The sequence below is a fragment of the Symphodus melops genome (genome assembly GCF_947650265.1).
Source record: "Symphodus melops genome assembly, chromosome: 19".
Taxonomy (NCBI): domain Eukaryota; kingdom Metazoa; phylum Chordata; class Actinopteri; order Labriformes; family Labridae; genus Symphodus; species Symphodus melops.
The window spans coordinates 9,182,027-9,204,268 of NC_136709.1; the positions used below are offsets into that span (position 1 = coordinate 9,182,027).

Sequence of the window (22,242 nt, forward strand, 5' to 3'; positions counted from 1 at the left end):
ATGATTTATTCATAGCTGGGTAGCTGTGCAGGATTTATGATTCTACCATGTAAATGCAAGCCTTTGCAATCGAGCATATTTGGCCGGAGTTTGTTCAGATGCATTGTTGGAGAATACCCCAATTTCTCCAGCTGTTGTAAAAGAAATGGGGGGAGGGGGAGGTTACATAGAACAAGATTGAGGGGATCATTGTGTAACCTGTGTGCTTCTGTGGTGTGGTGGTTATTGATAAATTATTCTCTTTATTGTTGACCACCACTAACCAGACCAGACTAGTGTCAGTGTATCAAACAAACCACTAATCCTCCTGTGCAAAAAATGATTTGAAACAGTGGCATGATATTAAATACAGATTAAAACTGTAGCTGAGTCACCAAACTTCCAGTCCGGGTCTAGTCTCAAGTCTCTAGTGTCCAAGTCTAAGTCACAAGAGATCTGTCTCAAGTGTGCATTAACTTGGTCTGAATCAGAATTGAGACTCCATTACCTGAGTCAAAGTCTGAAAATACACCATGACCTAGGCTGTGTCCGAAACCTATTCACTGTACTGTGGACACACCATTTTGTAATGCTGTCTGAATTCTGACAATCTATGTATACACAATACATTTTGAAAAGTAGTGGACGAGCGATGATCACTATCCAAGCAATATATACCATCCTGCATTGCACGGGCGGAGAGTGGCATTTGACTCGGCTGCTCTCAAATGGACAAAAGGAGCGATCAGGGTGAACACAGAAACCCAATAAAGTTCATATTCGGGGTTTTTACTGAAATCTTTGATATGTTTAAATAAAGAGTATAGTTCACGCTAGTAACGGTCCTTTTACAAAAATAATGAATAGTCATTATCTGTAAATCCATGAATCCAAGTCCTCATGATTATCTTTCTGCAATGCAGCAAAGCATGCCAACAAAACAAAATAGAACCGCCATATCATGTTCAGCTCCATAGCTCCAGGTCTGAAACAGATACACAGATATAGAAACAAAATTTAAAACAGTCTTAGTTTAGGGAAATGTGTTAATCCATTTATCTAGTTCTTTTTTATTTCCTTTGTTAAATGCTTTGCACCAATACACCAAGTCTAATTCCTTGTATGTGTAAATGTACTTGGTAATAATACACAATTCTGATTCTGATATTTACCTTTTACAATTGCTAGAGTGAGATATGATTTTTTTTTTTTTTTGAAAGAGAGATACATTGGAAACGTGTCTGTTGAGTTGTGGCGACGCATGATAAAACCATAAGATTAGAGCTCTAATATACACATTTAACATCCAGCTTTTTTTCTCAAAAATAAAGGAGCAGAAAAGCTTTAAGTATTGTCATGCTGGTGGGAACAAGGAACGCTGATACTGTCACTTTGTAAAATTTCTCTCTGTCACCTATCGTTCCTTCCCCACTTTGACTGGCACAGAGAGAGCGGGGAGCTGAGCGCAGCAGATAACACTCTTCATCATTAGCGGGCTGACGATAAGTATTCAGACTTTCAGCCGCTCCTCCGTATCTGGCTACTATAATCTCACTGCAGCTATATGGTGCCGTCAGCTTGCTACTCTGTAGGTGAAATTGGGTGTTAGAGAACAAAAATTGTCATTTTGTCATTTGTTGGGACAGCCTGCCAATAGCCTAATCAGTTTTTCAAGAGATTAGTGCTAAGCATGATGGACTTATGTGCAGAGCTGTTTGTTAGAAATATGTACATGTGCCATTGAAGCTCCTGTTCCTTCTTTATCACTATCATTTCACTCTCTCCTGTACCTGTTATCTTTCCAGACTCTCCCCAAACATGCAGACTTATGACTCCTTTAATCATAACAGTTGTTTACACGACCTCAGCAGACAATAGCTTACCTCCACTAGCTTCTCCGCGCTCTAATCTCTCCCTATGTACTCCCTGGCAAACCTCTACCCTGTTGGGAAAAAAAATGATGAGGTGCAGAAAATAGGGTAGTGGAGATGTGGGGAGGTGAGGTGGGGTGGACTGACTTTCTCTCAAATCTAGACAGCGCTCTCAGGTGTGTTAGTGTAGCCACTCGAGCTTAGTGCAGCCAGATCCCTACTGCCCGGGTGCACGTCTGTGATCTTAAACATGAGCGTGTGCATCGGTGCATGTTGGAGAATGCATGTGACTTTTATTTTTATCTCCCAGCAAAGTTTCTCTTCCTCTCTTTGCTGCAACAAAATAATGTCTTTATGACTCAGATTTGCAGACATTTGGATTACATAATAGTTTAAACTTGTGTAAATATGCCCCTTCCAACTGATTTTATTGTAGCACAACCTTTGCACTGATTTGAGAGTTTAGACTTGACACTTGTCACAGTTCCATCAGTGTGAATGTGGTGTGACATCTGGGGTAAAAAGTGCTTTGAGTAGTCAGCAGGCTAGAAAAGCGCTATACAAGCTCAAGTCAATTCATCAAGTGCCTTTTGTCAGTCGTATATTGACTTCACTTTTGTACAATGGAATGAGATTGGACCATGTTAACAGATCACACAGTTGAGCTTGGTTACCAGTAAATACCAGTCTCAGGTTGTTTACAAGGGGTGTTGGGCCCCAGCCCTCTCCAAGCAGAAATTAACTAAATAATGTGAACAATGTGCCTGGTAGTCTGTAAACTTTTGCCCAGCAACTGACCTGAGGCTCTTATTGGTTTCTCTCAAATTTCCCAGCACAATCCCACTGTCACTGATAACAAATTGATATTCTTTCAAATGTTGTTGTCCCTCTGATGTGATTGGACAACTGAAAAGGCTTGGTCATGTTCACTTGTTTTTCCAATAAACGTTATGACATAATATATAACATTATAATATTGAAACGACACAAATTTCACTCCTGCTCTTTAGCTAACTGAGCGACTGATAACACACTTTTCAGCTTTTCAGACTGTAGAGATGCTAAGAAACAAATCTCTTTTCTTCAGAACACACCCTCACACACTCCAGCTGCCAGTTGTAAATACTTTTCTCCTGTATGCAGACATAACTCATGTTCTTAGATATGCACACCCTCTCTGTAGAGCAGCAGTACTTCACTATGTCACCTTTGTTTATGCAATGGGACATTTAGTCAGATGTTTTGAAAAGAAAAGCATCTTGAACTACAGCTTTTGTGACAGAGCAGTTTGAGCTGTCATCAGTGACTAGCAGATAGACAGAGAATGTTTTTCATTGTTTTAACGCTGGTGACAAAGTGCATCATGGATTCCTAAGTTATGCGTCACTACACAAAAAAGTGTGAGTGTGGGCTGAGTGTGTAAATCATTGTTGTGGTTTTGATATAACCAAAATGGACCCTTACTAAATAACATCATGAATTCTCTGTTTATTGAAGGTTAAAAGAGCAGGGCCGACCCTATAATAATGAACTTCTCCTCTCATGCTTAAGCATCACTCAGAGCAGCAAACATGAGAGGGACAATTTTCTTTCCCTCGCCTTTCTGGTGTTATATTTATGGAGATATTTTATGAGGAAAATATCAGTGGCAAGTGATTGGCTCCAAATTGCCACAGCAGTTTTATATAGACGTGTTAGTGGAAAAATGTGTTGGGAACTAAAACTCTGCAGATTCATTTTCATGTTGAATTTCACACTTGAAATATAAAGTATGCATGAATCGTCCTGCGCTGTCACCAGGATGGACAAGTGAGCAGGATATATGCCAAAGCCGTAAGCCAGAGCCTTAGTTTGATTTGAGCTGTTATGGTAGATACCGTGAGTCTTGCAAAGCTGACACATTTACTTCTGTGCCTCTTTATCCATTGCCTTCCTCTCCATCAGCTTAGACCATTGCTGATTTGGCCCAAAGGCTAAGGACACAATTCCCATTCCTCTTATTTTTTGAAGAAAGGACAGAATTCTTAGGAGACTGCATTTAACCTTTGGGAGATGGATAAAAAAGCTGCTCTATCGATTTGTTTTGCTCAGAAAATAAGGAGTGTGGCTTTCCTTTGGCCAGGTGGAAATGAAGCTGCAGTATCACCTAGACCAGGCGGTTTTAAAATAAAAATAAAATATTGTTTTTATAACTGCTACTTCTCATACTTTCCCTCTTTGACATTAGGTGAAGAAAATAGGTTTTTTTTCTCAAAAAGTAAGACCATATAGAATTGTAATGATCTTTGGAGAAGTTTTCTTCTCCTTTTTTTCATCTCCTTTACAATTTTTTTTAAGAAGTGACACTGTTTTGTTTAATGCCAGGAAACTTAGAAATGAAAAGAAATTGTGATCTGTAGTGTAATGGATAGATTCTCAAGGAAACAAGGACACAGGTTTCCTTGCTCGTCAGAAGCTATCGACTGCACCTGTGATGCTCTCCTCTCCTGATGGCTGATTCCAGTCAGCTTTTGGGGGGGGGGTAGTAGAGACGTGCATCTTTGCTCAGTTGGTTGTGTATCCAGAGAGTAAAAACCATCAGTTGGCTTTCCGTTTTTTTGTTGTTGTTTTTAAATTAATATCTCAATTGTGTGTGTAGAAAAAATATTAGCACATCGTGTGACTCCTTCCATCACCCATCTGTTCTTTTACTCCTACTGATCTTTTGTTTTGGACTGCAATTTTATATATTTCTATAATGTTGTTAATTTCACTTTTGTAAAAGGTGAAGTGTGTTGTTAATTTTCCCAACTTGCAAATTCGGTCAATCCGATTTTTTTTGCTGTAACACAAGTCTTCAGGACAACAAGTCTTTCAAAGACACCTTTATTTTCACCCTCCCTTACATAGTGCTGCAGATAGCCACCATGCTAACCATTGGCAGGTGTGAAGGTTGCATGCCTTTGAGCTCTTTCTAGTCCGGCGCTTTATTATCTTTCAACTTTGTTTTCAACTCCGGTTAAGGTCTGAAGCAGGGAAAGAGTGGGAGCTGTCAGTGATACTCAGTGCAGATATAATGCTATTTAAATGCTAATGTGTTAAGAGGAGCAAAACGACCTTTATTCACACTCTGCACGCAGGCAGAGCAGCAACACAAAACAGAGGCCCTTAATAAATGAGCCTCTTCCTCTGTCTCCGCTTCTCTTTCCTCCACACCTCGAGTCAGGTATTAAGTGTGTTTATCACTGTGATGCCCAGAGGGTTTGGACAATATTAAAGTGCTGGATACTGGTTCAGCTATTAAACAAGATTTTCCAGGGAAATGTTTCTTAATCAAGGGAAGACTTCTTTTCTTTTGGCTTTTAAAAAGTCCATCTGCTAGAGCTACTTCCAAGTCTAATTTAAATAGCCAATTACAAAGCAAGTCTGTAAGTGTCAAATCAGTATTCATGGTTCACAAGGTTTTTAGTGGGAGCTGAATGTTTCTAACCCCAAAACACCACATTTGGTGATTAAAATGGGTATAGGAACAATACATGAAGCAGTGTAACATTAGACTTCAGGGCCCAGTGGCTACAAGCTGAGATGCCACAGACTTTAGGTCACTCATGTTGCACTCTTAAAGGAATTCCCTCACATGCATTCTAAAGCTCCCTGTATTATTCTAAGTATCTGTGAGTGTCCTTTTAAAAACAAGTAAACGTATTAATATAGTACAAGGTTCCCTCATCCGACTCAATGACAGCTAAAAACTAAAGCCAAGCGACTTGAAAGAGTAGAACGGAGGAAAACAATTTGAATGTGGGATCAACAGCTTGCACTTGTGAAACACCTTGATAAACATGCTACCTCACAGGTAAAACTTAAAGCTCATGTGTCGCCAGTAATAGGTCTGTCAGCACAGTTAATACAGACTGAAAGTTTTTTTTTCTTTTGCGGAAAAAAAACACTCCAAAAGCCCCATCCTCCTGCTGGATGTTGTCCTGAAATTTCATTGCCATCAACTTTCTCAATTGACCTTCAATCCAAGCAGTCCATCCAAGCAGTTGGCACCCTTGCCAGCAAGCTGATAATGTGATGGCAGGTGCTGGTATCAGTGTAAAAACAACAAGCCCTCCCTGTCCACAGATGTCACACAGATACTTGTCTCCCTGTTTGCAGAGGACGTGCCAGACGGTTGCAGCTAGCACCAAGAAAGCTGCTTCCCTCAATCCAACTTGTGTTAATATAAAATCACCTTCAAAATGTTTTGTAGGACTTACTTTTAAATCTTTTTTTCTGTCCTTTAACAAAACTTTAGTATCAGCAGAGGAAGAGGTGAGAAAAGAGAAGGAGAGATGGAGGGCGGATGAATCTGTCATCTGTCGTATAATCCCAGGGAATGCCATAACTCTACCAGGAGATAATTTATTCAGCGCAGCTCCCAGAGATACCTCAAGAAATAGTCATCTGTCAGGAAAAAGGCCATAGAGGACGACAGTGACATAACTTCAGACAGAATTACGTCAACCATCAGTAGTGCAACCATTATCCTTCTGCTTCAATTATGATAAAGCGGTGACCTGGACAAAGCAAGTTCACCTCAATTAACCTGTTTGTTTGTCCATTTTCTGTTTTTCAAGGGCATTTGGCAGCCCATAAAAACAGGACCCTTGTGTTATCCTTTATCCTTCATGTATGATTTACAGATGGATTAATTTAGCAGCAGACTGACAAGTAGAGATCCTTGTGTAAATGTTTTTTTATTTGGACTAAAAGAGTGTAGGGTTGCACCTCAGGCGTTCTAACAGTTCTAAATCGTATTTGAATTAAATACATTTTATACAACTTGAATACTAAATAGGAACATAATGACAATGCACTCACTGCACAATAAGTTATTCTCATTCTCTTAGAGATTTGTTTTTATTTGTCAATTATTATGGACCAGGGGTCCTAGAAAAAACAACAACAAACTATATATATATAAGCTATATAAATGAAATAATGAAGACGATATTTGATTTTCTTACAGCCAGGTACAAACATAATCATTTAAGTAAAGTACGCATCAAGTCCAAACAGGACTTCAGTAGGCTACTAACTCTACATAAAAAAGGATAAAGAGAACACTGTAAATGTCTCAAGCCTCAGAAATGTATGTCTTACAGGCAAATGAGACAGATCAGGCAATTTCACAGTAATGGCCACTGATTTTAACGAGCACTTTGATAATGTGATGAAGCTAAAAATCTTTAACTTTTCACAAATTTGCTCTTCCCACCAGCTAAAGGCATTTAAATCAAGAGCCCAACAAGGTTGCCCTGCATTCTAGGTCAGGTTATAAAAATAATAGTTCACCTCTCTAAAATCTGTAAACAATGGTTTCAAGGGTACTCCTTCCAGTCTCAAATTTGTTCTGTGGCTTAAAAAAGAGACATTAGATGTTGTAAATTGTCAGAAGGGATGCCATCTCAGTCTGGATCGGTTGAGGGTCACGACAACAAGTTCGGAAGTGAAAAATAAGGCTGTTGTGCATTCAGAAAATAACGTTTTTTAATTTTCTCTGCCTCAGGATAGAGGCCTAAGGATACACTAATGGCTGCTAAGATTTCGCACACAATTCTCTCATTGAATTGTTTGGAGACCATGTTGCATTGTGATCAATGTTTTTGGATTAGGAAGAAGAAAAGTGCATTGAATAGAAATACAATGTGATGTGTCACTACTGAAAAGCAGAGGACAAATGAACAATTTTATATAAACAGTTTATAAGAATTAGTTTTCTTTGGCAAAGATGTGAATAATTTTTAAAAATATTATTGCTAAAGGTCATCATGAAGTGAGAAATGCATTTTTCCGGTTTTAATCCTGCATTCCTGTGTAAAATGTTCATTTATCTGCCAAATATATTTTAATTAAGCTTTAACTGAGTATTTTCCATTGAACTAAAACATCGTTTTCTCTTTGTTTCAAATGTCAGAAGAATCATCCTGTTCTCAGGGGTGTTTACTATCTTTTAGGCCACTTAAAAATAAGCTTTGTCAAAGCTAACGATCCAAATCAAATCATCCATAAATTGTGTCTCGTCTTCTTTTCTTGTGATTGGTTTTCTCCTGTATTAGTGGGAAATATGTCATGACAGAGCAGATAAATGCTCTCGAAGTTCTGTTTCATGGGGACTTTAAAGCATTGATGCTGAAATAATGGTGGCTGCAGTGTTTGATTACATCCAAACATAACCAAGGCAGTATAGAGATAAAACTGAATAATCACACATTGTTTCTACTAGTATTCAACTGTAAGAACCAGGTGGAAATCTGAACTGCATTAGAAAATCAGTTCATAATACATAAGTACACTTTATATTCCCATTATAAAAAATGAGATTTTTAAGTCAAGGATTATTCTGTGTTAATGGTTTCAAACATTTCACTCATTTAAATCAAAAGATCATGGTTCTTATTTAGGGGGTAATATATAACATATAGCCCTTTCCTGTGGAATTCTAACCACTATCCTCTTAGGACATTATTATTACAGTGAGACATGGAGACAAAGTAAACATATTGCTGGTTAAATTAAAGACACTGGAATAGATCGTTAAGGCTGATCTCATAAATTGGGTTTTAGTTCAAGAGTATGTTGCCGACTGAAAAGAACGAGGGCAGGTGCATTTCTTGATCGGTTCTCAAGGACGCCTATCCGCCCGTACACCTTACAGATCTCTCCTCAGGGATTTGACGGATGACACAAGCACCAGGGAGTGATAGGCTATTATTTCACTTTGCATTGGATAAATGGTGTGCAGGCCTGTTGCCTGCCTTTCTCTTTCTTTCACTCTTGTTGTTTCCCCTGTCTCCCTCAGCAGTATGCCAAAACAACCAGAAGAGAAGGGGAAAAAATAGAACAACTGACATTCTGTCATGTACAATATGTTGATATCATTTTTTATGTGGTTATTCAGATTAGGGCTGGGTGATATATCTAGATGCAAAGGTGTATCGATATATTTTCAGACAAGGTATCGGGGAAGAAAATATCATTAATATTGATGTAGTTTAAGTTGCTTTTTTGTGTCACTTTTCATGTCCATGTTCGATTTTGCAGCAGACTACTAGTAAAACTAGTTTGGCTCTTGAGCCATGCGGATCTGTCTTAGAACTTACTTAGATTTTACTACAATACAATACTTTATTGTCCCTGATGTGTAAATTGTTGTTCACAGCTTTGCACAGTTGGTTTTGTACAAGGCTTTAGCCTCCTAAACATTGAATATGACCTGTGTAATCCCTATCTTAGAAGATTCCATTTTCATCGATATATTATTTAACATTCTCTCTCTCTTTCTTTTCAGACCAGCAGTATTCATGGTCGCCCTCGCAGTACTTCGATGAGGACAGCTACTCACCTCCACCCAGGAACATGAAGGGTCTCTCTGGTAGCCGCCCTGCCCAGCTCCAGCTCACCTCTCCCACCTCAGCCCACACCTGCGGCCTTGCCGACTGCGACCATTCCCTGGACCATCACCTTCACCATGGCAACTCACGGCCCCACTCCTACCTCCTCAGCCCCACTGAGAGCTGCCCTCTTGATGGTCACCATCGCTGTTCCCCGCGGAGCTCCATCCACTCCGAGTGCATGGTGATGCCAGTGTCCATGTCAACCACTGACCACTCAATCTCTAGTAGCACTTTCCCCCGCATGCACTACGGCAGCGCTTCACGGGACAGCGGTGGCAACACCTCTGGCGGCAGGGAATCCCGAGACGATGGGGGTTCTTCTTCCCATGGTGGCAGTGGCAAAATGAACAGAATCCCAGCAAACCTCCTGGACCAATTTGAGAAGCAAATGCCGCTGCACAGGGATGGCTTCCACACACTGCAATACCAACGCACCTCCACCACAACCACAACTACAGAGCAGCGCAATGAAAGCCCAGGGCGAATACGCCATTTAGTCCACTCAGTACAGAAGCTCTTCACAAAGTCACACTCCCTAGAAGGTTCCTCTAAGATGAATGGTACCAAAAGCGATTCCCATCGTGACAGCTCCCACTCCCACCATCACCACCACCAAGGCCACCACAAACACAGCAAACGCAGCAAGAGCAAAGAACGTAAATCTGACAGCAGTGGTAAGCAACGCTCAGGAGGTTGGTGGAGTTCAGATGATAATCTTGACAGTGACAGCACGTACAGAACCCCCAGCGTCATGTCACGGCATCCTGTGGACCACATCAGTCACTGCTACCCTGACTCCATGCATGGCCACCTTGCTGGAGACCTCTCGCTAAAGACATCCAAGAGTAACAACGATGTCAAGTGCTCAGCCTGTGAGAGCATAAGCATGGCACCGGAGGGAAAGTTCATGAAGAGAAGCTCCTGGTCAACACTAACGGTCAGCCAAGCCAAGGAGGCATACAGGAAGTCCTCACTTAACCTGGAAAAGCCCATGATGCCCACTGACCTCAAGCCAAACCTCAGGCCCTGTCACTATCTACAGGTGAGTTTGGTTTTGCTTTGTGTCAGTGGACAGTTGCACCCATGTGAACCATCATTTTCCAGTCAACACTACAGCTGCTGATTTCTATCATGATATGAGAATATATAATGAATTGTTGACCCACAATGACTTTGGTTTATTTAGCGTGTCAGATGAACCTCAAGCGAGCAATCAACTAACCTCAGATTGATTAGCGTTAGTTTGATAGCAAATGCAAGGTTGGCTAACACAGAGACTAAAGAAAAAGAGAAAAGTGAGTTAAACTGATGATAAGTTCTGAATGCACATCCATTTCAAAGCTTCTTTTTCTAAATGTTGATGGCTTGATAATAGGCTTTCCAAGAGGTGACAGGAGCATGATTTGCATGGAGCCAAATAATAGCAGTAACAATTAAAAATGTAATTAAAACACAAATTTTATCCTTCAGAACAGCATCCATTTACATTTCTTAAGACATTGCAGTCCTGAGATAAACATCAGTCCAAAACGTTTTGCCTGCATTGTCACACAATACAAAACATTCTTTGTGACTGACATGGCTGGTGAATTAACGAGGAAGATGACTCGCTCACCTAAGCTGCATTTCTGATTGATGTGAAGACAGTGTTGTTTTCTTGGCTGCCATGTGTATCACAATGTGAACATGTCCAATGGCTCAGCATGTGGCTTTCAGTTGAAAGGAATAGCACAGCATGTCAAATCAATTGATTCCATTAATGATCTGCACCCGAGGGGAAGAGTTGGCAATATGAGAATAAAAGACCATTTTTACAGTTTTGTTTGCTTCGATTTTGCATAGGCTTCAGCCCTGAAAAATGTTAGCATTTAACTCAGGCCCATGATAGCTCTTCTAGGATCAATTTAGAGTGAGTCAGCACTTTACAATGAAGTGTTTCATGGGTTGTACTGTATACAAATGCTGAAGGGCATAAGAAAGACAGAAAGTATTCTTATGAGTTGCAAAAGCAGGGGGGTAAAGTTGGGTAAAGGGGGTAATGCTGCTCAATAATGTGATATCTGATTGCAACGTGTAAGAAGTGCCTACAGCCAAAGTAAAGTGTGCAATTCAGCACATCGAGAGAGAAGACAGGGTCTAGGCAAATAGTTTTGTATGGATAAGAGACTGTTGTGAACAGAATGCCAATATTTTATTCAGATCATACAATGGAGCGAAAGACACCAGTCAATCGAAGTTTATGGCACGAGAAAAAGTCTGTTGACTTCTGTTGCTTAAAACGTTTATGACTAGCATTTTGGGCAAATGAGATGCACTCGTCCCCTCCCGCTCCACAATCCCACTAAGTGCAGCAATCTCTCAATGAGAGAGTCACAGTGTTTAGTGCCCCCCACCCCACCCCTTCCTTTACTTCCATTTGGTCATTCAGCTGAGGTAGTGTCCAAGTCGCGGCACTATAAACACTTCTAAAAATATCCTCCTCTCCTCCTTCCTGCCGCAGGGCTATATTTAGCTCGGCGTTATCAATCCAATCCGTGCTGGGGTGACACATCTTCGCTCCCCAGAGAATCGATGCCCTCTCAGAGAGCTGGAAGATGTTTTGAAGGCGAGAGGGAGAGAAAGTTGATGATACATACCACCATGGTCTGTGCCTTCACTGAGATGCTTTGTGAATCAGAGGGAGGAAACTGAGAGGAGATGACTGTTGTTGCTCCCTATAGCGACAGTAGCTGAGCTGTAGAGAGATAGAGTAAATAGTCGGGGATGATACTTGTCTCACACCAAGGGGTCACATTGAGTATTTTTCACTTCCTGCTGCTACTGATTTGGGATTACGCACAACTGTCTGTTCTATAACACCATAAACTGTATCCTGGGAAAATGTGTAGCATCACTGTCTGTCCATGTGTCAGTTAAAGTGTGTGGGAGAGCGATTTTCTTCAGTTTATCACATACCAGATGGTTTGATGTGCTAGTCACCTTATTTGCGTCCTTGGTTGATGACACAAGAGTGTGCGTGAGTGTGGAAGCGCATGTGTGTATAAGAGATCGATTAACTGGACATTGAGGAAGACAGAGATGGATTTATATTGGCTGCCCTTTCTCTGAAATGATATATGTGTGAGAATCAGATGTGGCATTAGCCATCGCTCTTTGTCCTTGGTTAAGTCATTTCACAAATTAGCCCCAATTGGCCCTCCACAAGACACACACACCCAAACATACACACACACACCTACACAGAGTTTAACGGATTGTCCTATTTTGACTGTTCCCTTTATGTTGATAAAAGGGGGTATTTGTTGCAAAGCATTCATCTTACGTTCGTGACAGGCTGAATTAATTAAAAATTCTGCATTTTCTCCTTCGCTCACTCTCCAAATGAGGCATGTAAATACACCTCGACTGCACTACCAGCTGTAAGCCATGCCTCCTACACCTTCCCTACACCCTGCCTGCAACTTTACAGCTCAATAACTTTGTCTTACCGACAATCCTCAGGCTTGATTAAGTCAGCTGCTCCAGCAAACGTTACTCTGTTCCTCTCCTGCATACAGCGCTGTAAAACAAAGGGAGGATTAGTCTTTGATAGTTCTGCTGATAAGGCATAGCGGAGGGATTTAATAAGCCAATTAATTGCCGTGTTGGCTTGCCAAAGGTGGAGCTTGAGATGCAGTAAGACTGCTGATTAAATTACAAAAAGTGAAGTGCAAAGTAGCAAAAATCAAACTTGCAGTATGATTGAAAGCAACACTTTCATACGCGCACACACACACACACACACACACACACGCTTGTTCCTTACCTTTTTTAATAAGAGGTTCCCAGATAGCTTTTAGCGCATGAAGCAGTACTTAGTAAGATTTTGTCCCAGAAACTCAGGGATCAGACAGCCTTTAAAGCTAAATGTTAGTCATCTCTGCTGCCTAAGGGGACAGCGTGGCTTTGCGGTTACCACTGTGTCTGAAAGTAGCCGCTCCTATTTGTGTTTAACTATCTGAAACCTTAAGTTTCTGTTGATTCTACAAGGAGGCTGGAGCCATTAAAATGTCAATTATTCCGCACATTCAAACATATCTCCTTTTGTATGCTTTTGCTTTTCTTGTCCAAATCAATAGTAGTAGCTGGCCATGATGGAATCCTTCTATTGCTGGGCCCAACATCAATATTTTGTGCTTTGATAGCATTTTCTTGACAAGAATTCTTTCGTTCTCAACTCTCTATATATAGATGTTCATGTTATTTCGGGAAAAACAGACATATCGTGAAGAGAATTATAGACCGAGTCTGGATAATTTGGAGTCTTGATTTGTCGTTTCTTCCATATGCTGTATGTTTGTTTGACTGCATTGTAAGGTTAAAGGTCCCATATTATACCCTTTTGGAGTTCATCTATCTCGACTAAAGTACGTTCACTATCGCTAATGTACAAAAAAAAGTGTTTGTTTTTATGTACTGCCGCTCCATGCAGGGTCTCTCATCTGCCTGTATTTGCAACGCTTTGAATCCCCCACGTGGGCCTCGTCTGGTCTGATAGTCGGCTGTTCCGCTCTCTTGTAATTGGTCAGTCGCTCAACACGGATGTCACATGGGCATGCAGCACAAGCTTGGTCTTGCTACAATGAGTCAATGGGCTTGGATCAGTGATATCATACTAGCGAGACGTCACACTGGCAAATTTTATTCAGGGGGGAAAGGGGGTGGGGACCGAGCGTTACATGCAGCTACTGCTAACATAAGGACGTAGGAGAAGAATTGTGCACAAAGGTGTGCCTCTTCATGCACAAGACACCTGGAAAACACACTAAAGAGTAAAAGCATAATATGGGACCTTTGAGTTTGAACAGAATTTGTGCCAAAAAATTATGCTGAGTCGGTTGGATTTTTAAAGTTACTCATTCAGGTAGATAAACCACAACTAATTTACTACCTTTGCAGGTCACACTGGTGTTCCAGTTGAATGCATCGAATGTTTCAGATGACATTCCATGTAAACATATCAGAAACCTTCAAATGGAACAATGCTGATTAAAAATTAAAGTAAAAATGCACATGTTCGCATATACTTAGACCTTTCACCAGCCTAAGGCCTTTGCATTTTTTATGGTTGTAGCAGCAGTTGGGAACCTGGCATCTCTTTTTTTTTTCTGCCTTAAAAACGTATCAATCATTGTGTCCTACTTTTTTTTGTATCTTTCTGAAAATGATTCTATGGACCGTGCTTTTCTTTTTGTTCCTCAGGGTTTCCAAGAAAGATTTTTCATGTTAGTGTTTTTTCTTTGCCTCTGCTGTAGTGAATGAATTGCTATATCTTGAATCAGCTCATTCTGTGCTGTCCTATCCTGTCTTGTGAGTTTGTACTTTTTTATATAAACCTTTGTAAGCAAGTGATACACAACTAGAGCTAGTCATTATCAAAGCTGCAGTGGGGGAGTAGTTCATGAAATGAAAGCCCATGTCCTTCAAGCCATTGCAAATGAATTTACCCGATGCTCATAAAGCCAACTTTTTACAGGTGTTTTTAAATGTAGTCTGTGTGGTGGCATGGTGGTGCACAGATGAGTTTTTTTTTTTTTTATTGTAAGAAATGTTCAGAGAAGCAAATATAGTTCAAAGAGAAGCATACAGAATAAGGAGTATGGTAAAGCCAGAAAGAAAAGTTCATGAATCTCCAAATTAAACAGGAATTCTGCCTTAAGACAAGGAATTAGAATTACAAAGAAATACAAAGCCAACAGCAGAAACAACAAACATACAATCATTGGTTGACTTCCTCTCATGGGAAAGAGTTATTATAATAGTATGAGTTGTGTCATTAATCTCATTTCCAGTTGGGTGTTCAACCTATGGCATGGGCTGACAAGTGTCATTGCTTCTCAACATTTAGCTGACGACTTTCTGTCTGATGCGAGTTTGAAGATAATTTTTACAGCTTGTTGTCTTTCTCACGTCTATAAAACAAAATGGTGATTGCCAATCTCTAAGTAAATAATAGTATTATGTGTGCATATTTCCAGTTGAAAATGAAACCACTAAAAGTTAGAAATGACATGAAAATCTGAGCTGAAATCACAATGTAGCAAACTACAAACTACATACGTACATGTCTCTGATATGTCTTCGAGAAGGTGTAAGACTCCGACACTGCTGGCATTGTTTGCAGTTCGATTAACTAACTCTCCAGCATTAAATTGATTGAACAGAACAGAAAAACATCACCAACTGAAATTGGTCCAAGCTACATTATTTGCGCATGAGCAGATGTCAGTCAATATGGCCACTATCAGCCAATACAGATGTGCCAACCAATACATCGGTGCATCTCTACTAATAGTAGCTGTGTAATATATGTTAGTTCGTACTCAAACACCCTCACTCGGTTTCAGTTGCTTATAGGACTGAAATAAACTGGGGGAAAACGAAGAATCCTGCAAAACTGTCTTCACAGTATATTTGCCAAGAGGGACAAACTGACCAGCACACAAACATAAATGCTATCGTATGTATGCCAGGCTCCATGCTGACATAAACCTATAAAGTAACCAATACATATTAGCTTGCTAACAAGATGGTGAACATAAAACAATATACTAACATGCAGCTTTGTTATTCTAACTAAATGATATGCCCAAGTTACCATTATAGACTCAGAGCACTGCTGTTTATAGAGCAGCAAGCGATAAGTAAAACATTTACAAGTTGGTCGATAAAGAGACTATTTCAATGAACATTGCATGTTTTAGCGTTTCGCTGAGATTATATCTCAAGAATGAAAAAGTTCTGTAGTGGCTTTCTTAGGGCACGTTCACTCTAGGCAATAGGCATACCATGCCCAAGCGCGCCTAACCCCTAAAGTCCAGTTTGTTTGACTAATGTTAGTGCTCTGATGTAGCATAGCACACTTCCTTGGGTCTGGCATTGTCTGAAGAGGTGTTCTTGCACAATGTGGACAGCCTTCATTATCGAGTAATCAAAAAAGTGTTTTGGCTTTACAAAATGAGTCACAAAGTCAGTAAAGTAGCTGTCAAGTTTTCTGAGTTGTTCCCTGGTGGGGAGGGGGGACAATCGTGCCTAAGCACAAAATGGGACAACTTTGCCTGATGTTGCCAGAGTGAGCCCTTATACACTAATGGATTTGTGTTAATTCTTACTGTTTTGTATCCCTCTCTTCATCAAGCCTGTCTTGTTACTCTTTCGGACAAACAACTGATAGAGAGTGTCAGTAAATAAACAACATGAAAACAAGATAAACACAGACTGTTAAAAGGCTGCATGTGTGGGCGTATATGTGTGAAGAGAGACAAAAGAAGGATTGGAGGTGGGTGTGTGGTAGCCGTTTAGTCAGGTCCTGTAAGGAATCCATGGTTTCATTCTCCCATGTGAGGTAGAAAAGGAGACAGGTAGAGAAAAGAAAGCAGCTCTTGCTCCAACACACAGCGTAGCCAAGAAATCTTGTGGGAGGAAATGTGGGGCTGGAGGCTGGTGGGTGGGATTACCAATGATTGGACCTTTAAGAGCTCTCTAACTCTCTTCCCTTCCTTCCTCTCTCTCTCTTCAACTTTCTCATGCCATTACTCCATCTCTCTCCACAATATCCCCTCCATCTGTCCCCTCTCTCTCTCTTTATCTTGCTCTGTTTTTTTTTTTTTAACTTAATGGCAGTGACTTATGTTTCTTGGTGGGAGACGTGCTGTGTATAGATAGAGCTGCAGAGTTAATCAATGAAATGCACTGCTGCACTGCAGGAGCATTGGCTGAGACCTGCCTATCTCAGCACACACACACACACACTCACACTCAGACGTCTCTAGATACACACTGACTGCACTCCCTTGCTCTTCTACAGAGCCAACAACCGAAACACTGACTGAACAAAGACGTGCACAGCTCATAAGCAAATGTCTTCATGTTAACAGTGAGTGTTAAATGTCTTACTGTTTAACCGGTGTTTTTAACTGGCTATATTGAAGTGCCAAACAGAATATATTATATGTAAATTAAAAAGTAAAGTAAAGTAAATGGAAATGATAGGCAATTAGCAAGACACCCCCAATAAAGGAAGTGGTCCTACAGGTGGTGACCCCAGACCACTTCTTCGTTCTGATGCTTTCTGGCTGATGTTTTGGTCACTTTTGAATGCTAGCGGTGCTTTCACTCTTGTGGTAGCATGAGACGGAGTCTACAACCGACACAAGTGGCTCAGGTAGCGCAGCTCATCCAGGATGGCACATCAATGTGAACTGTGGCAGAAAGGTTAGCTGTGTCTGTCAGCGTAGTGTCCAGAGCATGGAGGCGCAACCAGGAGACAGGCCAGCACATCAGGAGACGTGGAGGAGGCTGTAGGAGGGCAACAACCTAGCAGCAGGACTGCTCCTTCCGCCTTTGTGCAAGGAGGAACAGGAGGAGCACTGCCAGAGCCCTGCAAAATGACCTCCAGCAGGCCACAAATGTGCATGTGTCTGCTCAAATGGTCAGAAACAGACTCCATGAGGGCCCGACGTCCACAGGTGGAGGTTGTGCTTACAGCCAAAGATTGTGCAAGACGTTTTGAATTTGCCAGAGAACACCAAGATTGGCAAATTCGCCACTGGCGCCCTGTGCTCTTCACAGATGAAAACAGGTTCACACTGAGCACATGTGACAGACGTGACAGAGTCTGGAGACGCTGTGAATAAAAATGCTTCACTCGTTCAGATCTAGGATGTTTTATTTTAGTGTTCCCTTTATTTTTATGAGCAGTATACATTAATGTTAAAATAAAACTTAAGTTGACAGTGGTGTGTTGAATTTCCATACACCAGTTTAATAAGTCTCAATTACGACAACTGGCTTTGCTGTCAATTAAAAAATTACTCACAAAACATGAGGACGAGTGATACACAAAGTCTCTTTGCTCTTGTGTTCTAAATCAGCACTCATTGAATGCATCTTGACCAATCAGATACTTGAATGGAACAAGCTCTTGTATGAATATTTTTGTCTGTATTTAAATAATTTCATAATTTTTAATGACTCATGTCACCCCAAAAGTCTTCTCTGTTTTTCAGGAGCACAATCTAATTTATTAAAGAAAATACAAGTTAAGATATTGTGTCAAGTTTAAGATATTAAGTTAACTTTAAATATGACTCCTCACACTTTAGCTGTGAAATGTTCCATTACACCCACAAACATTGGCTTATATTCACAATGAACTTGACTTAATTGCCAAAAATGTACAGTTGAACAGCACACATTAATTAAAAACAGGATTATCATGAAAACTTCACTGAAGAAAAGAGTGTTTGCACAAGGAGTGGGCTGGTAGAGCCTGCCCTTGTCGTCCCTGTGTGTGATCTAAAGGTCAAGGTGAGCTCCACATTGACAAGCGTCAGTGCTCAAGCACCATGTATGTTTCCACAGCAGTCAATACGGACTGTGCTACTGCCCCAGCTCTTTCTTTATCTTCACGGGGAGACACCCTTAAATCTACCGAGTTTATCAGCGAAATCCAAATTAAACAAATCTCACCACAGCTTGTGCCTGTCCTCTGGCGTTCCGTTCATTAATTAGATGTCTAAAAATATCAAACCCCTTCAAGACTTAATTAACCCATCGACTCCATTTGGTAGCTGGTGCATGCCTGTCTTTGGAGGGGAGACGAATGGCTTTTATCAGTGTGTGTGTGTGTGTGTGTGTGTGTGTGTGTGTGTGTGTGTGTGTGTGTGTGTGTGTGTGTGTGTGTGTGTGTGTGTGTGTGTGTGTGTGTGTGTGTGTGTGTGTGTGTGTGTGTGTGTGTGTGTGTGTGTGTGTGTGTGTGTTCATACAGGTTCACTTCTGTGCATGTTTGATAGAAAGCATCAGTATTCTTAATTCTTTCACACACGTCTGTGTCCTTGTCTGCATGGGGTTAGAGTTCTCTTTTTGTGCTTGTTTTATTGTGGTGATTTGCCGTTACCTTTTTCCCATGATGTAACACTGAAGCCTTGCAGTGAAATTTGCTGCTGAGCTTTAAACGGCTCTTGAGGACTCGTGATAATCCCCTTCAGACATGCGGATCCAGGCTAATACCAATACATAGATGAAACATTAGCATCAGTGGCCATTTTGACCCACAATTCCCTGTGATTAACGAAGAGTGGGCTGTAATAAAGCCATAATTGATCACTTATTCATGTCGTTTTGATTGGATGTGACACTTTAAAATAGTTATTGTGAGTAGGCGTTATCTAATGCCAGAGGTCAGTCAATTTCGCATCACAGTGACGATATTTTCTTATTAATTTAATGTCTTGCTGCTGATGAATGTCATATCTGTGTAGTCTGCATTACAACATTCCTTTTATGTATTCTCTATGCAAAACTGGAGTTGTATTTCTTCATTGCAGCGTTTCTATGGATTATCTCTGTTTTGATTTCGCCTGTATCCACGTTCCAATGTTATTTTCCAATAGATGACATTTGCTTTAGAGAATAATCACAGTCATATATTCTGACGCATTAGTGCCATTTCGATGCAGCCTATCTCCTTGTGACATTTCCCACAGCCAGTCAGCTGCCATCCATCATTGTGAACTCGTGAGTGCTGGGTTAGTTACTGATTGGAAGAGAACATTTCTGAAAACAAGAAATCTGTGTAAAGCATTTATTTGACATTTTGATCTTTAGTAGTGGTGTGGAGGCTATTTTAAAACTCTTCTTCAAAGCTGCTTTGGCCCAGATTTACAGAAAAGTCAGAGAAATATGGACGAAAGTTATGTGTACCTTAATGAAATCTGGAGGAGGGTGGATTGGCACTGTACCAAGGCTGATCCCACTGCCAGGATGTCAAAGTGACAGAGGGATACAGAGTCAAAGAAGCCTTTAACTTTCCCACAGAATTTAGTGATTACTGACAAAATACTGACATCATTTATGATCATCCATTGAAATGCATGTCCGCCTAAAGCCTCTGACCACCATGTCCACTGAGCCGAGCCCAAAAAGGTACATCTAAAAATAAAAATAGAAAACTAAGGAAGAAGAGTGAGAAAGAGAAGCGAGATAGGTTAGTTTGTCTGTCTCTCTGTGTGAGCTGGTAGAGGCTAAGTCGCTGACTCAGCTGCTATTATTGTTACAGAAATTAAACTCTGTTGTAATGTTCGTAGTGTACTATTTAACAATAGGAGTGTGAGTCAGAGAGGAAGGGAAAGTGGTAGTGTGTGTAATGAGCTTGCGAACACTTACCATCACTTTGTTGTAGTGTGTAGGGGAATTGCCCCAGCAAATTTGAATAAGCTAAACCACCATCCCAATATAGAAACCCATTAAGATCATGCAATACTGTTACATCAAACGCGTGGTTGCCTGTATAGCTGAATTGCAATCTGTCATCACAACTTTGCACCTTATCTGTAAACCGATCTGCACATTGCAACTGTTGTTTTCTCTTCACATATTGTCTGTTAACTGTTTTTTTAGTCTTGTACTTTTTATTATGACGTGTGCTGCAACCCTCCTGGCCAGGTCACCCTTGTGATCTCAGTCGATTAATTTCCTGGTTAAATAACAGTTAAATTTAAAAAAAATAATGATAATCAATGTTGCATTGATAGCAAGCATGACAATGGGGTCACATTTGTCTTTCACACAAAGATCAGGATTGAGAAAATAATTATGCACAACATGATCTGTATTCAGAGTTAATCTGTTGATTATTATTCCAGCTACAGAATTCCCTAAACAGTCTGTCTGACTCATGTCAAAGTATGTTAACCTCAACTTATTACAGACTCATCCTGTTCTTACTCTTCCTGCTCACGACACAACCAACAGATGTGAGACAGCAACGGTGATGTCTATTCAGTGTAGATCCACTACATATGTAGTAAAGACACACTGATCTCGCTCTGAATGGAATAATGGTGATGCTGATGTCTGGATACTCAATTACCTAGTTTAACGAGTGTAAGAAAATTGCTAAGTGCAAACTGCCGGGCTTTTCTTGATGGCAGGTTTCCACATACGTACCATGGCAATGTCAGCGTTGGTGAAGATAGCTCCATTTCTCAATGTTCAAGCTGGAATTTCTACTTTGGCAGTAATTATGATAAACAGTGCAACTGATTTTAAAGAAAGTGTTGTAATCAAGATTTTTGAAGCAGTTTATTTATCCTGTTTATTATGTTTACACTGGTCTGAATGCACTACTCCACTTTATTTTGTTAGGTATGCTTATTTATGATCTTTATGCACTACTCCACTTTATTTTATTTGATATCAGGTTTCATATCATATCCATCATAGCTCTATGGTAACTTTATTCTTGAGTATTCACCTTTGTTTGTACACATTTAGTCTGTTGTTCTATTATCTGCCATGCACCACTATCACATTATTATTTACAGTAGTATCTGTAGATAGTTTTATAGTTATGTATTATATTTATACTCTCTTTACTGCACTATAGTTCTGTTACGTCTATTCATTACTTCATCGCATTACATATATGCATTATGCCTAATTACATCTTAGTCAGATCACTGTCCACTTGTATCTTCTCTGGCACTACAGTTCTGTTTACATCTGCTTCAACAGTCTACTGCATGTCTGTTTACATCATACACGTCTGTTCACGTCTGCTTTCATCTGTTTACGTGCATGTCCTTTTACATCTTACTCCGTCGCTGTCCTCTGGATCTAACTCTGTAACTTGTGTTTCTTAAACTTGTACTAACGTCTAGACGCTTTAGTCTCTGCTCTTCCTTGTGTCTAACTTTGACTTTGTACTAACACTCTTGACACTTATTCTTCTTTGGCACTTTATTCTTTGTTGACTGTTATCTTGGTTAAATGTTTTAGCATAGTTGCACTGTCGCTCATTTGCTGCTCTGTGTGCCCTTGAATTGCCCCCCCGGGGACAATTCAAGGGCATTATTTCATTGAGAAGAAAAGTATGGTTGACAAAGCAAGACTGTACAATAAGTCTTTGTAGAGAAGTGGATATATGTCAC

General features: G+C 40.4%; 1 protein-coding gene across 4 annotated transcripts in view; it reads left to right on the forward strand.

The window, feature by feature from the left end:
• dlgap2a (discs, large homolog-associated protein 2a) overlaps positions 1 to 22,242 on the forward strand; it is a 181,599-nt gene that overhangs the window by 116,239 nt on the left and 43,118 nt on the right. For all 4 annotated transcript variants that reach the window (XM_079369042.1, XM_079369039.1, XM_079369040.1 and 1 more), the window contains one exon: positions 9,166 to 10,313. In XM_079369042.1, the coding sequence (XP_079225168.1) occupies positions 9,166 to 10,313 (1,148 nt within the window). The remainder of the gene's footprint in view (positions 1 to 9,165; positions 10,314 to 22,242) is intronic.